The sequence below is a fragment of the Lepidochelys olivacea genome, assembly GCF_965140295.1.
Source record: "Lepidochelys olivacea isolate rLepOli2 genome assembly, chromosome: 2".
NCBI classification, from domain to species: domain Eukaryota; kingdom Metazoa; phylum Chordata; order Testudines; family Cheloniidae; genus Lepidochelys; species Lepidochelys olivacea.
The window spans coordinates 259625779-259647081 of NC_140412.1; the positions used below are offsets into that span (position 1 = coordinate 259625779).

The 21303-nt window shown below is 50.9% G+C and overlaps 1 protein-coding gene across 1 annotated transcript in view; it reads left to right on the forward strand.

Annotated features, from left to right (window-relative positions):
• The first annotated feature begins 18632 nt into the window (after window positions 1-18632).
• Window positions 18633-21303, forward strand: part of GARS1 (glycyl-tRNA synthetase 1) — a 35551-nt gene continuing 32880 nt past the window's right edge. The window contains exon 1 of the mRNA XM_084620957.1: window positions 18633-18875. Within this exon, the coding sequence (XP_084477083.1) occupies window positions 18648-18875 (228 nt within the window). The 5' untranslated portion in view covers window positions 18633-18647. The remainder of the gene's footprint in view (window positions 18876-21303) is intronic.

A 21303-nucleotide genomic window follows, 5' to 3' on the forward strand; every position in this document is an offset into this window, starting at 1 on the left:
GCTGGTAATAGCTTATCTAAAGTGACCACTCTCCTTACAATGGGCATTGGCACCCTGACAGCAGGATTGTCTGGCTATGTAGACTCCCTCCTCAGGCCCTACACTACCAGCACTCCCAGCTACCTTCGAGACACCACTGACTTCCTGAGGAAACTACAATCCATCAATGATCTTCCTGATAACACCATCCTGGCCACTATGGATGTAGAAGCCCTCTACACCAACATTCCACACAAAGATGGACTACAAGCCGTCAAGAACACTATCCCCGATAATGTCACGGCTAACCTGAACCTGGTGGCTGGACTTTCTCCTTACCCACAACTATTTTACATTTCGGGATAATGTATACCTTCAGATCAGCAGCACTGCTGGCCGCTTGGCCCCACAGTATGCCAACATTTTTATGGCTGACTTAGAACAACGCTTCCTCAGCTCTCGTCCCCTAACGCCCCTACTCTACTTGCGCTATATTGATGACATCTTCATCATCTGGACCCATGGAAAAGAAGCCCTTGAGGAATTCCATCTTGATTTCAACAATTTCCATCCCACCATCAACCTCAGCCTGGTCCAGTCCACACAAGAGATCCACTTCCTGGACACTATAGTGCTAATAAACGATGGTCACATAAACATCACCCTATACCGGAAACCTACTGACCGCTATTCCTACCTACATGCCTCCAGCTTTCACCCTGACCACACCACACGATCCATCGTCTACAGCCAAGCTCTGCGATACAACCGCATTTCCTCCAACCCCTCAGACAGAGACAAACACCTACAAGATCTCTATCAAGCATTCTTACAACTACAATACCCACCTGCGGAAGTGAAGAAACAGATTGATAGAGCCAGAAGAGTTCCCAGAAGTCACCTACTACAGGACAGGCCTAACAAAGAAAATAACAGAACGCCACAAGCCGTCACCTTCAGCTCCCAACTAAAACCCCTCCAACGCATTATTAAGGATCTACAACCTATTCTAAAGGATGACCCAACACTCTCACAAATCTTGGGAGACAGGCCAGTCCTTGCCTATAGACAGCCCCCCAACCTGAAGCAAATACTCACCAACAACCATATACCACACAACAGAACCACTAACCCAGGAACCTACCCTTGCAACAAAGCCCGTTGCCAACTGTGCCCACATATCTATTCAGGGGATACCATCACAGGGCCTAATCACATCAGCCACACTATCAGAGGCTCGTTCACCTGCACATCCACCAATGTGATATATGCCATCATGTGCCAGCAATGCCCCTCTGCCATATACATTGGTCAAACTGGACAGTCTCTATGTAAAAGAATAAATGGACACAAATCAGATATCAAGAATTACAACATTCATAAACCAGTTGGAGAACACTTCAATCTCTCTGGTCACGTGATTAAAGACATGAAAGTTGCAATATTACAACAAAAACACTTCAAATCCAGACTCCAGCGAGAGACTGTTGAATTGGAATTCATTTGCAAATTGGATACAATCAACTTAGGCTTGAATAGAGACTGGGAGTGGCTAAGATGAAGGGAAAGCAGTGGATGTATTGTTTCTTGACTTTAGAAAAGCTTTTGACACGGTCTCCCACAGTATTCTTGTCAGCAAGTTAAAGAAGTATGGGCTGGATGAATGCACTATAAGGTGGGTGGAAAGTTGGCTAGATTGTTCGGCTCAACGGGTAGTGATCAATGGCTCCATGTCTAGTTGGCAGCCGGTGTCAAGTGGAGTGCCCCAGGGGTTGGTCCTGGGGCCGGTTTTGTTCAATATCTTCATAAATGATCTGGAGGATGGTGTGGATTGCACTCTCAGCAAATTTGCGGATGATACTAAACTGGGAGGAGTGGTAGATACGCTGGAGGGGAGGGATAGGATACAGAGGGACCTAGACAAATTGGAGGATTGGGCCAAAAGAAATCTGATGAGGTTCAATAAGGATAAGTGCAGGGTCCTGCACTTAGGACGGAAGAACCCAATGCACAGCTTCAGACTAGGGACCGAATGGCTAAGCAGCAGTTCTGCGGAAAAGGACCTAGGGGTGACAGTGGACGAGAAGCTGGATATGAGTCAGCAGTGTGCCCTTGTTGCCAAGAAGGCCAATGGCATTTTGGGATGTATAAGTAGGGGCATAGCGAGCAGATCGAGGGACGTGATCGTCCCCCTCTATTCGACATTGGTGAGGCCTCATCTGGAGTACTGTGTCCAGTTTTGGGCCCCACACTACAAGAAGGATGTGGATAAATTGGAAAGAGTCCAGCGAAGGGCAACAAAAATGATTAGGGGTCTGGAACACATGACTTATGAGGAGAGGCTGAGGGAACTGGGATTGTTTAGTCTGCAGAAGAGAAGAATGAGGGGGGATTTGATAGCTGCTTTCAACTACCTGAGAGGTGGTTCCAGAGAGGATGGTTCTAGACTATTCTCAGTGGTAGAAGAGGAGAGGACAAGGAGTAATGGTCTCAAGTTGCAGTGGGGGAGGTTTAGGTTGGATATTAGGAAAAACTTTTTCACTAGGAGGGTGGTGAAACACTGGAATGCGTTACCTAGGGAGGTGGTAGAATCTCCTTCCTGAGAAGTTTTTAAGGTCAGGCTTGACAAAGCCCTGGCTGGGATGATTTAATTGGGGATTGGTCCTGCTTTGAGCAGGGGGTTGGACTAGATGACCTCCTGAGGTCCCTTCCAACCCTGATATTCTATGATTCTAAGTCATTATGCAAGGTAACCTATTTCCCCTTGTTTTTTCCTACCCTCCCCCCCTCCTCAGATGCTCTTGTTAAACCCTGGAGTTGTGCTGGAAATGGCCCACCTTGATTATCATGCACATTGTAAGGAGAGTGGTCACTTTAGATAAGCTATTACCACAGGAGAGTGGGTTTGTGGGTGTGTGTGGGGAGGAGGGGTGTGAGAAAACCTGGATTTGTGCTGGAAATGGCCCCCCTTGATTATCATACACATTGTAAGGAGAGTGATCGCTTTAGATAAGCTATTACCAGCAGGAGAGTGGGATGGGGAGAGGTATTTTTTCATGCTTTGTGTGTATAAAAAGATCTTCTACACTTTCCACAGTATGCATCCGATGAAGTGAGCTGTAGCTCACGAAAGCTTATGCTCAAATAAATTGGTTAGTCTCTAAGGTGCCACAAGTCCTCCTTTTCTTTCTGCCTTCAAGATGTTTCTTCCTGACCCCCATTAGTTGGAGGTTGGCCTATATCCTGAAGCATGAGAGTTTATATCCTTTCCAAACCTACTGGGCTGTTGTTTTTTTTTAAATCCTTATTATTACAACACTGGATGTTCTTGCTATCCATAGAAATGTACAATCTTTCTTTTTTAAATTCATGCTAAGCTGTTGGCCTCAATGGTACACTGGCAATGAGTTCCACCAGCTAATTGTGTGCTATACTAGAAAGTATTTCCTTTTACCTGTCTCAAATTTGCTGCCTTTTAGCTTCACTGAAACTTGTTTTTTTGTTGCTGGAAAGGACAAGTGCCAGGTTACCGTCTCTGTACCATTCAATATCCTGTCTACCTTTATCTTGTTCCATCCTGTTCATTTCCTCTCTTAGTGATAGAGTCAAGAAGCCCAATCTCTTTAACTAAACTTGACTTGATCACAGTTGATAAGTACCTACCTAGGGAACAAATATTTCATAATGGGCTCTTCAGTCTATCAGACAAGGATCTAACAAGATCCAATGGCTGGAAGTTGAAGCTAGACTGGAAATAAGATGTAAATTTTTATCAGTGAAAGTAATTAACCATTGGAATTTATGGAGGGTCGTGGTGGAGTCTCCATCACTGGCAATTTTTCAGTCAAGACCGGATGTTTTCCTAAAAGATCTGCTCTGCTTCAAACAAGAATGAATTAAGGGAAGTTCTCTGGCCTGTGTTATACAGGAGATCCGACTAGATTGGAGGTGGGCAAACTACGGCCTGCAGGCCACATCCAGCCCGCAGGACCCTCCCCCAGCCCCTGAGCTCCTGGCCCGGAAGGCTAGCCCCGGCCCCTCCCCTGCTGCCCCCACACCCTGCAGCCTCAGCTCACTACATGGCCGGCGCAACACTCTGGGTGGGGGGGGGCTGCGAGCTCCTGGGGCAGTGCAGCTGCAGAGCCCGGCCTGACCCAGTGCTCTGTGCTGCGCAGTGTGTGGCTGGGTCCAGCCGGGCGGTGCGGCTGTGGTGCCGCCAGCCGCTGGTGCTCCAGGCAGCGCGGTAAGGCGGCAGGGAGCAGGGCAGGTTGGATAGAGGGCAGAGGAGTTCGGGGTGGTGTTGAGGGGGCAGCAATGTGGATAGGAGTCGGGGCGGTTAGAGGGCGGGGAAGAGGGGGGTTGAATGGGGGCAGGGGTCCCTGGGGCGCAGTCAGGAAGGAGGGGGGGGTTCAATGGGGTGGCAGGGGGCAATCAGGGGCAGGGGTTCTGGGGGCAGTCGGGGACAGGGAGCAGGGGGGGGTGGATGGGGCAGGAGTCTGGGGGGGACATCGGGGGCGAGAACCGGGAGAGGGGGGTGGATAGGGGGCCGGGCCACACCTGGCTGCTTGGGGAGGCACAGCCTCCCATAACCGGCCCTCCATCCAATTTCCGAAACCTGATGCAGCCCTCAGGCCAAAAAGTTTGCCCGCCCCTGGACTAGATCACAGTGTTCCCTTTGGGCCTTGGGATTTGCGACTCTGTGATAAACAGCTTCAATCTTGTCTAGTTCACTTCAAATGTAGAAAAAAGAAATGTTCTCCCAGCTCCAGCTCTGTTGGTGTGCTCACTCTATGGAAGAAAGCAAGGACACACTCTGTGGGTTTTAGCCAGGCCACAACTTTATGAGTCAAATTACATCCAAGGTTCCCATGTGGGGACAGCCCAACGCAGTCACTCACACCCCATTTTTTGGCCAATTCTTTGGGTGCTCCCACTTCAGGGGGAGCTAATCATCACACGAGGAGAGTCTCTGGGTACCTCCACCCACCCGCTAGCATCCCTCCCTCTTTCAGAGGTTGAGATGAGAGGAGACCTCAACACCCAGCCAGCACCACCAAACAGCGCATTGGTGGGGGCGGTCTGCCTGAGGGTAGTGTCCTGGATCTGGTTTGCGTTTTCCACCAGAGGGTGAAACACATTGCCTCCCATCTCGCAAGGAGATGCCGTCGGGATGCCCACTGTGACGCTCTCCTCAAAACTGTAAGCCACTACGTTACGTCAGTGCCTCACCACGTGAGAACTTTTCTGCTGCTAAGCTATGGGTCAGCCTCCTGCCACACCAGCCTGTCTGCCTTGCCAGCAAACTCCCTGTAGCTCTGCCTGTCCAAACCTTGACTTGCAGGTACCAGTCAGTGAAGCCCAGTTCCTCAGTTCTAAGAGATGTCTCCCTGCAGAGTCCAGTCCCTCTCGCTGGACACTCACAAAAGTTAAGTTCGCTCTCTCCAAAGAGACAGAGCACATGCCAGACTCTTAGTTTGGCTGAAGACTCACACATCATTTCAATATAACAGCACTGAGATGATTTTGTAATACAAGAATAGGTTTATTAACAAAGAACACAGGTTTACGTGATACCAGGCAAGAATCAAAGAGGCAGAAAAGGGTTACAAAGAAACAAAAAATAATGCACCTCAGACTTCACTCTGCAAGCTAAAACTGTGCCTAAAACTGTTTCTCACTCACAGCAAGTTATCGACAGCTTCTGCCCTTCACACCAAGAAGATCCACCTTTCACAGACTCAGAGAGTGCTGTTCCCTGGGGTTCTCTCCCCTTCTTTGTATAGTCCAGTGAACCTTTGAAATGTATTCCTTTGCAGTGTATCCCCAGATAAAGGTTTTCTCCCCTGCTGCTTGTGCAGATGTCATGCTGTCTCCATCCTCCTCTGGTCAATTTTCTCCTCTAGAACATAAGAACAGGCATACTGGGTCAGACCAAAGGTCCATCTAGCCCAGTATCCTGTCTTCCGATAGTGGCCAACATCAGGTGCCCCAGAAGGAATGAACAGAACAGGTGATCATCAAGTGATCCATCCCCTGTTGCCCATTCCCAGCTTCTGGCAAACAGAGTCTAAGGACACCATCCCTGCCCATCCTGGCTAATAGCCACTGATGGACCTATCCCCCATAAATTTATCTAGTTTGTTTTTGAACCCCGTTATAGTCTTGGCCTGCACAATATCCTCTGGCAAAGAGTTCCACAGGTTGACTGCGTTCTGTGAAAAAATACTTCCTTTTGTTTGTTTTAAATCTGCTGCCTATTAATTTCATTTGGTGACCCCTAGTTCTTGTGTTATGAGAAGGAGTAAATAACGCTTCCTTATTTACTTTCTCCACACCAGTCATGATTTTATAGACCTCTAGCATATCCCCCCTTAGTCGTTCTTTTTCCAAGCTGAAAAGTCCCAGTCTTATTAATCTCTCCTCATCTGTTCCATACCCCTAATCATTTTTGTTGCACTTTCTGAACCTTTTCCAATTCCAATATCTCCTTTTAGTGAGACGTGGCGACCACATCTGCACGTAGTATTCAAGATATGGGCGTACCATGGATTTATATAGAGGCAATATGGTATTTTCTGTCTTATTATCTATCCCAGGGGTCCCCACCGTGGTGCCTGCAGGCACAATGGCACCCGCCGGGGCCACCGCGCCGCTGAAATGCCGCCACCGAGCACAGCCACCTGAGAACCGCCTGCCGAAATGCTGCCGAGAAGCATTGCCGTTTCTCAATGGCATTTCAGCAGCGAGGCTTCTTTGCGCTGCCGCTTCTCAGTGGCATTACAGCAGCGGGGTGTATGGCGCCCGCCACAGTCTGTTGGGAATACGAATGTGCTATTCCCACAGAAAGGTTGGGGACCACTGATCTATCCCTTTCTTAATGATTCCCAATGTTCTGTTCACTTTTTTGACTGCCGCTGCACATTGAGTGGATGTTTTCAGAGAACTATCCACAATGACTCCAAGATCTCTTTCTTGAGTGGTAACAGCTAATTTAGACCACACCATTTTATATATATAGTTGGGATTATGTTTTCCAATGTGCAATACTTTGCATTTATCAACATTGAATTTCATCTGCCATTTTGTTGCCCAGTCACCCAGTTTTGAGAGATCCTTTTGTAGCTCTTCACATTCTGCCTGGAACTTAAGTATCTTGAGTAGTTTTGTATCATCTGCACATTTTGCCACCTCACTGTTTACCCGTTTTTCCAGATCATTTATGAATATGTTGAATAGGACTTGGCACATTACAGACCCCTGGGGGACACCACTATTCTGAAAACTGACCATTTATTCCTACCCTTTGTTTCCTATCTTTTAACCAGTTACCAATCCATGAGAGAATCTTCCCTCTTATCCCATGACTGCTGACTTTGTTAGCTTAATCACTTTATTTACCTTAGATGTAAATGTATTTCCATTAGCTCTGGCCTCATCTTGCTCACTTTGCATTGGAGACACAGCAAAACAACATTCCTTTGTCTAGGGCAGGCTTGGGTATCCAGTGCCTCTAGAACATATTTTAAGTACGTATTTCCAGCACACATACATAACTCTTTGTACACAACCTGTACATAAACTACGTGATTATTTTCATGACCAGCACGTCACCAATCTTCATATGATACCTTACAAGACACTCTTTGGCTAAGTATTCTGACAAGAGCGTGCAGGGGTGTCCTTTGCCAATTGGCACAAAGGGGCTGTTAGGGTCACACCTACTGTGTTACCTTTTGGGGATCTGGAATATAAATCAGCAAGTTCCTGCATTGGGCACATGCCACAAAGAGATGCCAGCATCAACTTGTTTGCCTCCATCCCACCCCACATGGACTACCTAGGAGTTTGGCCAATCCAATACCAAGCTCATCCAGGAACAAATCGGCACCCATATCAGAGAGGTGTGTGCCATTCTTTCGATAAAGCTCGACTGGGCTCTGGGCTATGCAGCCATGTCCAATAACTGAGCCACCTTGCGACTTCAGCCATGTTGATACTTTCCGGCTGGCCTATCTCCAGGCCCCCTCTATCTTTTGTGGGTGGACTGCAGTCTGCCAAATCCGGCAGACTACTGTCTCCAACCAAGCTATTCTCACACCAAGAAACCTGTGCCTACAGCCCACCACCTGCACTGGCCTCCCACCAGGCACCCTGAATCGCCAGCATCCTACGGCCCGGACATCTCGTGCACCCAGACCCAACTGGGTAGCCACTATGTGGAATGTGTAGGAGCCAGACTCTCCTGGTAGCAAGCCCAAGAAGGACAGCCCCTTCCTAAACACTCCCGCAAACTGGAAATTGGTTAGGAAGGACCAGTCCCCCAGGCAGGAAAAGGGGGCCCTCACCCAGTGGCCATAAAGCCACATAAGCCCATAGTGCCAAGACAGGACACAGGTCCGTCTCACCAGAGAGGTGCCGAGCAATAGCCTTACCAGACCCAGTTAGATCCATTTTTGACCCATGGACTGAGACAGAGAGAGTCACCTTCCTGCTGCGCGTCCTGTAGTCTGAGAGCTGCTCCGAAGTGTCTCTCTTGGCTGAAGGGACTCAGAAGGCTATGAAGCAAGCCAACCGACCAGCTGCATTGAAGGGTACAGCCTCACCTCACCACAAATAGCAGATCCGAGGAAGGACCTTGACTAACTGCCTAAGGCCCTGCAAGGTAACTGGCTTCCTGACATCGCTCCATGTCCCAGCTGTCTGGGCCCAACCCTGCAACATCTTCTGTGGACCATGAATCCCCAACGGGGGGTCTAGGTGACCCACATACCTGTAGTCATTGGTTAGCACCATGAGCTTGTTTCGAGAAAGGCAGGATTGCCCCTGCACCATGCCAACCTCAACGCTTAGGTATGTCAAAGTGGTGGCAGTGTCCCCAGGTTTTAAATTGGAGAAGGGAATACCCAATGTGCCCGTCAGCTCCTGAAGAACCCAAAGTAGTCGCTCACATCCCCCCCCGCCCCCCCGGCCCTGCCCACAACAAAGAAATGGTCCAGTTAGTACATCATCTGTTGGCATCCTGAGCACCTCCTGGCTGCCCAGTCCAGCGTTGTACTGAATTGTTCAAAGGCTGTACACAAAATAGCACAGCCCAGGGGAGTTTCATAGATTCATAGATTCATAGATATTTAGGTCAGAAGGGACCATTATGATCATCTAGTCTGACCTCCTGCACAATGCAGGCCACAGAATTTCACCCACCACTCCTAAAAAAGACCTCACACCTATATCTGTGCTATTGAAGTCCTCAAATTGTAGTTTGAAGACCTCAAGGAGCAGAGAATCCTCCAGCAAGTGACCCGTGCCCCATGCTACAGAGGAAGGCGAAAAACCTCCAGGGCCTTCCAATCTGCCCTGGAGGAAAATTCCTTCCCCACCCCAAATATGGCGATCAGCTAAACCCTGAGCATATGGGCAAGATTCATCAGCCAGATACTACAGAAAATTCTTTCCCGGGTAACTTGGATCTTACCCCATCTAAAAACCCATCACAGGCCATTGGGCCTATTTACCATGAATATTTAATTACCAAAACCATGTTATCCCATCATACCATCTCCTCCATAAACTTATCGAGTTTAATCTTAAAGCAAGATAGATCTTTTGCCCCCACTACTTCCCTCGGAAGGCTATTCCAAAACTTCACTCCTCTGATGGTTAGAAACCTTCATCTAATTTCTAATCTAAATTTCCTAGTGGCCAGTTTATATCCATTTGTTCTTGTGTCCACATCAATCTAGCCATCAAAGGAAAAGCCCAAGAGGTTAAAGTCTGCTGCCTGGACTGGGAGGAGGCAGGAGGCCAACTTTATGGCGCTTTTTGCAAGCCAAGCAGCGGGGCCTCATGAGTGGATCATGTGCACCACTGTGTCGAATGATGCATCGGGCACGGTGCACAGCTCGGGGTTCATCGCCTCATTCAGTTTTTCCCTTGTAGGGCACGACAGATGGTGAATGGGGCAATACTCATCAGGAACTCCAGCCATAGTTCCTGGTCCATGCTATCCCATACTGGGAGGGGTTCAGGGTTGCCCTCATTGTACAAGAGCCATGAAATGAATTACATGCCCTACCTGTAATATCCAGGTAGCTCAGCAGGGGCCCATACGCTGCCAGATCTAACTGTGCCTTCACCCCATGGAGGTGATGCAGGCTCCAAGCCAGTTTTCCCAATTCCTCTTTCTCAGGACATCCTATCTTTTTCTCTTCTCTTGGCCTTAGCCCTCTCCTCCTGAACAGCAGGGAAAACACATCCATGTGTTCCACCCACCATATCTTCTCATGCATTGACCGGAGAAGATGGGCCCCCAACTCATCAGAAGTGACTGAATATGAGACCACATGCAGGCCAAATTTGGTACACCAGCTACGTTGTTGCAGTAAAGGCGGTGGGGCCAGGAATGGGGGAGCCAGAAGCTGTGGAGCCCTGGGCTGTGGGGCCAACAGCTGTCACGCTAGAAGCTGGAAGGCCATCAGCTGAGGAGCCAGAAGCTGGAGGCCAGTGCCTGCGGGGCCCGGGCTCCCCACTGCATACCTGTAGATACTCAGCTTGTTCTGTAATCCCCCCCACACTTCATGTCTTCCCTGTGCTCCCCCATGGGCCTGACTCTGAGGACACCCAGAGCTCCACCATTGCTCCCACCAGTGCTGCTTGCCTGAGACCCTGCAGACACATTGTGGGGAATGTGCTGAGCCCCACCTCTTCCTGAGGGGACCAGACCACCAGGGCCTGCCTCTTGCTCTCCCTTTGGGCCCCGACCACTTGTGAAATCGCCCTGCTGCAGGGATCAGGGGGGCTCCTGTTGTGCTTGACCATTGTCTTCCAGGGCTCCAAGCCAATCCCAAATGGACTGCGTCAGCCTCATGAGTGCCTCTAGCCCTGTCACCGCTCCCCTCCTGTCTTCTTGCTCTTTTGTCTCTGCTTCCTGACCCTTCGGCTGCCTCCTGGTCTGAGATCCACAGCACACAGGCCCCTGCGTCAAGCGGCTGGAAGGGGTCGGTTAGCCAGCCCTGCTGCCCTACCGGGTCTTGAGGCATCACAGGGTATGGCTGTCCTTCGAGCTCATGCAGCCCGCCCCTTGCAGTTGTGCTGTCCCAGTCCTGCAGCCAGCCGGCTACATGCCAGCAGCAGTGAGCAGGATTTGGACAGTGCCAGGCTGCTGCGTATGATCCATGCTGAACTGGGCTGCTGGACAAACTGGCAAACAGTAGGTGGCCCTGAGCACAGGGCTCCTTTTATGGCAGTGACCCCGCTCCGGCCCTGAAAGGGTTACAAGCCAGCCCTTGGAGAGGGCTGGGGCTGAGAGCCAATAAGAAAAGCCGGGGAGCCAGCCAATCAGGGCCAGGCTGGGCCCTATAAAAGAGCTGCGGGGCCAGAATGTGGATTATCTATTTCTAGCTTTGGAGAGAGGTTCACTCCTGTTTTGGAGTGAGACGGGCCTAGCTGCCTGGGAGCACAGGGTACTAAGAGCACGGCACGGCACGGCACGGCACGGCACCTCCAGCCTGGCAACTCCCCAGGTGCAGCGTGGGGATAGGCAGAGGCTGCTGGTCCAACCGTCTTGCCAGTGATGAGTGGCCATTACAGGCTGCAGTCTGCCCCAGAGAAAGGGGACTAGATGATGACTGGCACTAGCCACTGAGGCAAGGTGGACATAGGGGTTGGGGGTTCCTGTGGGAGGGGAGATCCAGCGTGTGGGGCTACTGCTGTGGGGCAGAACCCTAAGGTTGGGGGCACAGGGGTCTGGGAGGGTCATGGGGGGCCTGAGGCAAGAGAGAGACCCTCCAGCAGGAGCTGCTCTGGTCCTGGAATTGAGCTAATTCCCAGACTGACCAGCAGGAGGCACCGTGCTGGTGAGTGCTCGATCTGCTACAGGCTCCAAATCTTGTGCCAAATCTCGTGAGACTTCCAGCCCACCCCTGGAAGTCCTGTGGGCGATGGAGATCTTGCAGGGACCTGTCCCACCTTGTCCTCTAATGCCCTCTCCCCTTGTGGAAGCCCTCAAACTCCTCCTCTCACTAGGCTCAGGGCCCCCGTCTCCTCATTCTGGAGCCCAGTGCTCCCTCTCCCTGCTCCCGGCTGGGATGCTGTAGCTCAGTGGGGGAAGCCAGTTCAGCTGCAGACAGCCAGTGTGATCAGCTGCCTGGCACAGCAGCAGAGCCAGCCCTGATGCGGAACAAGGTGGGACACAGGAAAGTCACCCAAAGGTCAGGCAGTAAAAGAAACTGAAAGTGCACATCCCCAGACAGAACTAATGGCAGTAACTCGCTTCACTGGGTTCTTATCATCCACCACAGTTTTGTATGCCACTTCACAGGGGAAGGATTTGCAGCAATTAACAGCGAGATTGCTTTGGGTCTGGGCGTGACAGGGAGAGCTGAGGCTGCGCTGAGTGATGAACTTAATCATAAGACGCTTCTAGCAGAATGCGCCCCTGACGTGTGCATGAAGTTTACAAGTCGGTTTAATGCCACTCCCCTCCTGAACCTCGCCCTGAAGTTGCAGCCTTATGTTTGAAGTCGGCATGAGCTGCCGGAAACGAAATAATCCTCCTGCCACATGGTGTCCTTCTAGCCTGCTGAAACGAGCCATGGAGTCAGAGTAATTGGAACCCCTGCCAACGCCACTAATATGGCTATGCCTAGGCTTTTTGCATCCAGATTGATTTGCGAGTCGAGCCACCTCCCAGAAACATGGAAGGGTGAGAGGAATCAGACAACCTGTGGCCATGAACTGTTCTCATCCTTATAACAGTTTGCCCTCTGATGGCTGGCTTCAGATGAGAGAAAACAGTAAGGGTCCTTCTATGCAGTTCAGTACTGACACAAAGGTTTGCCTTTAGCTCAGATATTAGACGCCTGGCCTATCTGAAACCAAGGAGCAAATTTCTAATCCCAGCTTTGCAGATGTGTGGTTTATCTATTAATGGTGTGGTTTGTTTACGGCAATTGATCTGTCACAGAATGTGTCCAACTTTTATTTTTTCCCTGTAAAATCTAAAGACAATTTGTCAATCTGTTTTAGGGTTAGAGACCATTAAAATTCACCATAACTACAGAGCTACTCAGTAGCAATTCCACAGTAGAGGCTACAGCCAGGATTTCACTATAAATCAGTCATCTTAACTTCACACAAGAAAATTGTCCAGCTTTTTCTGAATTCATTATTTAAAGACAACTCAACTGTAAAACTTCAAACTCAACGTACAGTTAAATCATATGAAAATCTAGGGCTAGTTTAAAATGTTGTTAAGGATTTATTTACAGAAAGTGGCCTTATTGCTTGATCTAGCAATAGGGGCTAGATAAAGTCCATAGGGCCTGATAGGTACTCTATGATTCCCTCTTAAAGACTCACTTCTGCCAGGCTGTCTATAATCTAGATTTGCAGTCAACATTCTCTATTTTTATTTCCCTTTCCCAAATATCTATCGGTCTATCTGACGGTTCTATACTGCTGTCCATCACTGTAATATCGGAGCCCCTTTCTTGTTAAATCAGCAGCAATAGTGAAATTCCTGACCTTGTTGACTTCATGGAGTCTCAGACATTTCTCCTTTTGCAGGGTCAGAAATCTGCTTGGGGTAGGCTTTTTGGTGGGGAGGGATTGGAAAGAGTTTTAAATTAAAAGGGGTGTTCAAAATGTGAACATCACTTATTGTGGAAAGGCTTTCTCCAGGAGGAAGGTTGTGACCCAAGAACCTCTGCATGTCAACTGGCAGAGGACATTTGGGTACATAGGATACAGAGTTCACCAAAAGGGGTCACTAAGTCCCTAATGAAAACTGTGTCACACTGGTCATCGTAACCATGGGCATTGATTTACAGTCTGAGCTGGATGCTAAAGGCTTATGAAATCTTCTAAGAAGGGAAATGTACAGGAAGACGTGAACCAACAGGGGAGAGCCCTGTTTACAAGTAAGGACACTGAGCTTTTGGGGGTATAATGAAGTGGTTAAGAGGTACATCCTTGTTCCTTCTATCTGTGAGGACAAGCCACCAGCAGCTTGATCTTGTGGGAAGAGTATCTCAGCCAAACTGATTGATGATGCTGGGAAAACGACTCGGTTTAAACTAACTTGTAGGAGATAGGGGAATGCCTTGTTACAGTTTTGTTTTGCATGTAATCATTTATGTCCATTATTCTTTCTATCATTGGAATCTCCGTTCTTTGCTAATGAACCTATTCTTATTTTCACTCTCTCTCTCTAAAAGTAAAAGTGCTGTGTGTAAGTAGCCTGGGGATCTTAAGTTGAATCTTACAAGCTGGGGTGTACTATTCCTTTGGGAGTACTGGATCTAAGAGCAGTGTGAGCGTTCAGTGGAACAGGGGCTGAGCACTCTAGAGGGACACTTAGGAGGACTGGGGAGTTGGTGTGTACCTATCACTAACCTGTACAGAGAGAGAGTGTGTGTCATGGACTGGGATGTAGTAGGTGGTTAAACCTAGTGGTCAGAGCAGGCGCTGGGAACCAGGAACAGGAGGTAGGGATCAGAGCCAGAGTCAAAACAAGGATTAGGCCATAGAAGCAGTGAACGGGAACAAGTCAGGAGGGCCGGACTCAAGAGTCAGGCAACAAGGCAGGGCCCAGTGCAGCAGCCAGGTAGGGACTCACACAGCTGCTCAGACAACTTCCTGTGCTACCTTCTTGGCTTAATAACGAGTCTGAGCCAATCAGAGAGGCTGCACGACTATTTCAATTGGCAAAAAGAAAAGGAGGACTTGTGGCACCTTGGAGACTAACAAATTTATTTGAGCACAAGCTTTCGTGAGCTACAGCTCACTTCATCGGATGCATGCACTTCAATTGGGATCTTCGTGGGAAGTACCTCTGGTGAGCTAGGGTCCACCATGCTCCCTGCTGGTACCAGTAAGGGGCTAGGGAACAGCTGAAGTTTTGAGGACTGCCTGTGGATGTGGGTTTGAGACCTGCAATCCCTCCCAGCAGGGCCTGGAAGATAGTGCTGGTGTTGCCAGAAAGAGCTGATATGAGGCTGAGGCGTGCATGAACTTCATGGGTGGTAGAGTCTGCGGGAGGTTGGAAGCTTACAGGTCTACAGAGCAGTAGAGGGAGGGGGAGCCAGCAGAGCTCCTTAGTTCCCTATTGAAGTATAGATGGGGACGGTGGGGCTACTAAGTTCTTCACCAGCCCATTCTTTAACAAAAACAAATAAGGAAACAGACAAAAGGCTTGTTAACGGGTTGCTTCTAAGTACACGTACCAAGGAACATTTGTTTAAAAAAAATAACACTAAACAATTTTTGTCCTATGACTACAGGGATGTTAATGGGGCACTTCACCTGGAATGATCCCTTAGAATATAGGCTATCTGTTTGATCTTGTATTTAGCTGTGACACTCTCAGTAACATTCCCAGGCCTGAAGAGGAGCTCTGTGAAGCTCAGAAAACAGAAGTTGGTCCAGTAAAAGATATTCCCTCACCCAGCTTGTCTAATATCCTTGGACGGACACGGCTACAACACCACTGGATACAACAGTTCAGAGAAAGCAGAGAAATATTCCAGTAGAGTCAGAGCAAAGTTCATGCTGGCTCTTAAATAAATGGACAGGTGTAACATATCAAACAGAATATTCTAAAATCTAACTTAACTCTGTCCCAGGCCCAGCCTCAGCCCCAGGGTTTTTTGTTTGTTTTGAACGGATACTTGGCTTTTTCCTTAACAAAGGACTTAAATTTCTAGGGCTGCTAACCTAGCCCCTCTCACCTGCACAAAGTGCAGTGCCCTTTTTGTAATGAACGGGATGCTCTTTAACCCTAGCAACAGCTTAAAATCACCCAAAGCAGCGTGCAAGAGAGCATCACAGTCCCATTTTGAATACTCTGAGCATCAAGGTCTCAGTCCTGTTCATACCCCTTTATAAATCCGAGTCGTCATTAATCACACAACTAGACCCATTGACTTCAAGGGGACTACTCATTTGATTAAGGGCTATTCACATTTGCAAGGGTTGCAGGATCGGGCCCTCCATTTGTATGCATTTATACATGATGGGGTGTTAAGATGTTTTCTAAAAGATGATTTTGTAAGAGCCGTAATGCAGCGATTTCCCATGGGAATGCTATCCATGTTGGGGTCAAATAGCTGGCTGAAAGAGAGGAAGGTACAGGGATCAATGAAAAGCAAAACACCATACATTCTAAAAGCTACAAAAGCTACTTGAGCTCAAATACTATAGCAGATTGAAAAATATAACAGGTTCCCTGTAGTCTTTAACACTTCTGTAATCTTCTCCAATAGCCATCAGGCATGGGAAGGGTGATGTCAGAGGCAGGAACGGCATTATGAATCAACAGGGTCCTAGCGCTGTCTTGCAGGCTGGTTCTATGCTCAATTTTAAGACCAGTCACTTAAATTCTTTTAAATGTTTCTCTGTAAAATGTTAATGATATATCATTATAACATGCAAGGCAACCAAGGCCTCTATTCTTGTGCTCACACTTGAGGACAGACAGACATGTATGTATGCTCTATACCTGCAAATCAGGTTCTTAGATTTATTATTATAATTTATTACAGTACCCCCGAGAGGCCCCAAATAGATCAGAGCATTGTATGTGCATATAATAAGAGAGTTTCTGCCCCAAAGGGCATGCAGTCAAAATAGACAAGACAAAGAAATATTTCAGGTTTCAGAGTAACAGCCGTGTTAGTCTGTATTCGCAAAAAGAAAAGGAGTACTTGTGGCACCTTAGAGACTAAGCTCACGAAAGCTCATGCTCAAATAAATTTGTTAGTCTCTAAGGTGCCACAAGTACTTCTTTTCTTTTTGCAAAGAAATATTATCACCCATTGTACAGATAAGGAAACTGAGGCATAGTGGCATCAATTTGGGGCTTGACTTTAAGTAAGTGCTTAAGTGCTGTCCTGAACAGGAATGGATTTAGGGATGAGTGCTTTAAAACTGCCAGGGCTAGAGAGATTAAGTGGCTTGCCCAAGGTCACAGAGGTAGCAAGGGGCTGGGAAATGAACACACATCTTCTGAATCCCAGTCCACTACCTTGCTCACAAAGCCATGCTTCTTTCTCAAAAGCTTGATCCAGTAACTGAAGTCTCTCTGTGTGTTTGGTAGTGCAGTCACCTTCAGAATGTGGGGCTCAGACCCCCTTGGGTGCAGTGATGAGCTGCCAAAAGCTGAAGAACCAGTTCCTTCATTTGCTCCGGGTCTTCGGCGGCACTGAAGGACCTGCCGCTGAACACCCGGAAGCGCCGCCAGGTAAGTAAAAATTAAAAAGGGATTCTCAGTGGAGCCTCTCCAGCCGAGAGCTCAGGCAGGCCGGAAAGGACGGTCCCGCAGGCCGGACAGGACGGTCCCGCAGGCCGGAGTTTGCCCACCCCTTTAACAACCAGTTCTAAACCAGCTTCAAACTTTAACAACCAGTTCCAGCTCACCACTGCTTGGGTGTATGTGGATGGCTAGAAACCCCCAGAAGTGGGGCTCAACCCTTAGTGTATGTGTGCGTGGGGTGGGAGGAAGGGATCAGACATGCATCATATATGGGGCTCAGGGAACATGTATGAGGAGCACACACTCCCAGAATAGAGGACTCAGGGCTCTGCAGTGTGAGTGTTGTGAGGCTGTCACGGGCACCCCCAGAATGTGGGACTCAGACCCTGCAGTGTGTGTCTGTGGGGAGGGACAGACATGCCTGAGGTCATGTGGCTGAGACCTTGGTTGTGTCAGACACGCCCAGACTGTGGTGATCAGACCCTGGAGTGTGTGTGTTCCCGCAGTGTGTGTGTGTGGTTTTTTTTTGGGGGGGGGCAGAGATATCAGGGGTGCTGGAACAATTTTTATTGTGGGGGTGCAGAAAGCCACTGAACCAAATGGTAAATCCTGTATATGATGGAAACCACTTCGAGCCAGGGGGTGCGGCAGAACCCCCGACAACCCTAGTTCCAGCATCCATGACAGACATCCCCCGAATGTGGGGCTCACACCTCTTGTATGCTGGGCACAGGCACCCCAAGCTCAGGGCTCAAACCTGGGGGGGGCACACACACCCTCAGGCTGTGGGGCTAGGACCCCTGGGGTGCTTGGACCCTGGAGGGGAGCACAGACACCCACAGGCTCTTACCCCTGAGAGGGGCACAGACATGCCAAGGCTGGACCCCAGAGAGGGGCACAGACACCCAAGGCTCAGATCCTGGGGGGCACAGACACCCCCAGGCTCGGATTTCGGGATAGGGCACAGAGACCCCCCAGGCTTGGACAGGGGCACAGACACCCCCAGGCTCGGATCCCGCAGGAGGCGGAACAGACACCCCGGGCTCGGATCCCGGGGCGGGGGGGGAAGCACAGACACCCCAGGCTCGGATCTTGGGGGGGGCACAGACACTCCCAAGCTCGGATCTGGGGGGGAACAGACACCCCCAAGCTCGGATCCGGGGGGGGCACCGACACGCCCAGGCTCGGATCCTGGGGGGAGAACCGACGCCCCCAGGCTCGGATCCTGGGGGGGGGCACCGACACCCCCAGGCTCGGGTCTCTCTCCGGGGCTCACCCCGCGGCGGCCCCTGGCGAATCTGCGGCGCGGCGCGGCGGGCTGGCGGCCGTGCGGAAAGTGCGGCGCGGCGGCGGGGGCTGCGTGCGCCTGGCGGCCGGGATTTCATCATGCGCCGGGGCGGGCCGAGGCGCGCGCCGCTCCATGCCGCCCCTTAGCGCCCTGCTGCCGCCGCTGCTGCTGCTGCCGCCGCCCTGCCGCCGCCGCCTCCTCCCCGCGCTGCTGCCGCTGCTGCGCCCGCCGGCCGCCCCGCTCCGCTCCGCCCGGCCGCCGGCAGCGCCCCGCGCCCCGCCCCGCCCGGCCAGCGCCGGCATGGACCGACCCGCCGCCGAGGCGCTGCTCCACCCGCTCCGCCAGGCGGTGCGGCTGCAGGTACCGGGCTGCCCTCGCCCGCCGAGACGGGCCGCCGGGGGTCGGGCTGCGGGCTCCCCCGGGGCGGCCGCTCCCCCCCCACCCCCGGCGGGGCCGTATGGGGGGTGCCTCCCCCCCCCACGGAGCTGGGCTCTATCGCATCCCCTATGGGACTGGGTCCGTGTGGGGGGGACGGAGCTGGGCTCTATCGCATCCCCTATGGGTCTGGGTCCGTGTGGGGGGGGACGGAGCTGGGCTCTATCGCATCCCCTATGGGTCTGGGTCCGTGTGGGGGGGGACGGAGCTGGGCTCTATCGCATCCCCTATGGGACTGGGTCCGTGTGGGGGGGGACGGAGCTGGGCTCTATCGCATCCCCTATGGGACTGGGTCCGTGTGGCGGGGGACGGAGCTGGGCTCTATCGCATCCCCTATGGGACTGGGTCCGTGTGGGGGGGGACGGAGCTGGGCTCTATCGCATCCCCTATGGGACTGGGTCCGTGTGGGGGGGGACGGAGCTGGGCTCTATCGCATCCCCTATGGGACTGGGTCCGTGTGGGGGGGGACGGAGCTGGGCTCTATCGCATCCCCTATGGGACTGGGTCCGTGTGGGGGGGGTGTCCCCCCCACGGAGCTGGGCTCTATCGCATCCCCTATGGGACTGGGTCCGTGTGGGGGGGTGTCCCCCCCACGGAGCTGGGCTCTATCGCATCCCCTATGGGACTGGGTCCGTGTGGGGGGGGACGGAGCTGGGCTCTATCGCATCCCCTATGGGACTGGGTCCGTGGGGGGGGGGACGGAGCTGGGCTCTATCGCATCCCCTATGGGACTGGGTCCGTGTGGGGGGGGTGTCCCCCGCACGGAGCTGGGCTCTATCGCATCCCCTATGGGACTGGGTCCGTGTGGGGGGGGGCGGAGCTGGGCTCTATCGCATCCCCTATGGGACTGGGTCCGTGTGTGGGGGGTGTCCCCCCCACGGAGCTGGGCTCTATCGCATCCCCTATGGGACTGGGTCCGTGGGGGGAGGGGGGACGGAGCTGGGCTCTATCGCATCCCCTATGGGACTGGGTCCGTGTGTGTGTGTGGGGGGGTGTCCCCCCCACGGAGCTGGGCTCTATCGCATCCCCTGTGGGACTGGGTCCGTGTGGGGGGGGGGTGTCTCCCCTGTAGAGCTGGGCCCTATAGCTTTCCCTCTGCCCTATAGAACCGGGTCCGTGTGGGGTGTGTGTGTCCTTGGGCTCTAAAGCATCCCCTCTGCAATGAGGCCCTTATGGGGGGTGTCTCCTTGGGCTCTAAAGCTTCCCCTTTACCTATGAAACTGGGTCTTTATGAGGTGACTCCCCTATAGAGTTGGTCTCTATAGTTCTCTCTGCCCTATGGAACTGTGTCCATATGAGCTAGGTATATACGGTGTCTTTTCCCCCATAGGGCGGCATGGTGTCTCTCCCTGTATAGAGTTGGTCTATACAGGCTCACTTCCCCCTGTTCTATGGGTTGTCTCCCCTTCCATTCCATTGAGCTGGGTCTCTGTGGCGTTTCCCCCCTCCCAATTTAGAGAGCTAGATCTGTATAGGGTCTTTGTTGTATATATGTGTGTGTCCCCAATGTAACGGTGGGGCTTCATGGTTCCCTTTTAAATAAGAATACCTTGCTCTGTTTCTTCTCCGTATTATAGCTGGGCATATAGGTGCATATATCTCCTGTTATAAAGCTGGAACTGTATGATTGTGCCCTTCTATCCCTGTCCTAGCTGATTGATGTCTGTGTTTTCTCTGTCATCTAGAGGGATCTGTGTATTCCCCTTCTCCTTACGTAGCTTGATCTATATCTGTGCACCCTTCTCATCTCTATTTCTGCGTATACCTCTTACAGCTTGTGGCTTCTCCACACCTTCTCATAGCTAGATCTAGATCTCTATGTGTATGGGTCGCCCTTCATGCCGTCTTAGCGTAGCTAGTTCCACATGTGCGTGTACTGCCTGTATGTTGCTGGATCTATGTGTGTGTTTGCCCCTTACATATTTCCGTTATGTAAGTGGATCTGTGGCTTTGTTTTTTTTACTTACAGAACTACTTCAGTGAGTTTTTGTTTGAGTCATTGTACAGCAAACCGAATGCCTTGGTGGGGAATCTCCGAGTAATTACAATTATAATAGCTAAACCCAGCTGACTCACTTTTTTTCCATGCCAGCAATTTGGGAGTTGCCACCTGCCTTTAAAACAGAGATATATGGATGTCCCTTTCCCCATGCTCTTGGGACTGGGACAGAAATGTGGGGTGTAAGAGAGAGGTTTGGGGTGGGGGTGAGTGATGCAGGTGCAGCCTTCCACGGTGTGACATGCATGGTAATTATAAAAGGAGGGTGTTTAATGTGTCTTTGCACTAGAAATAGAATAAGGAAGATAGAGGCTCTTGTCCAATCCAAACGGAGGGTAGATGCAATTTAATTAA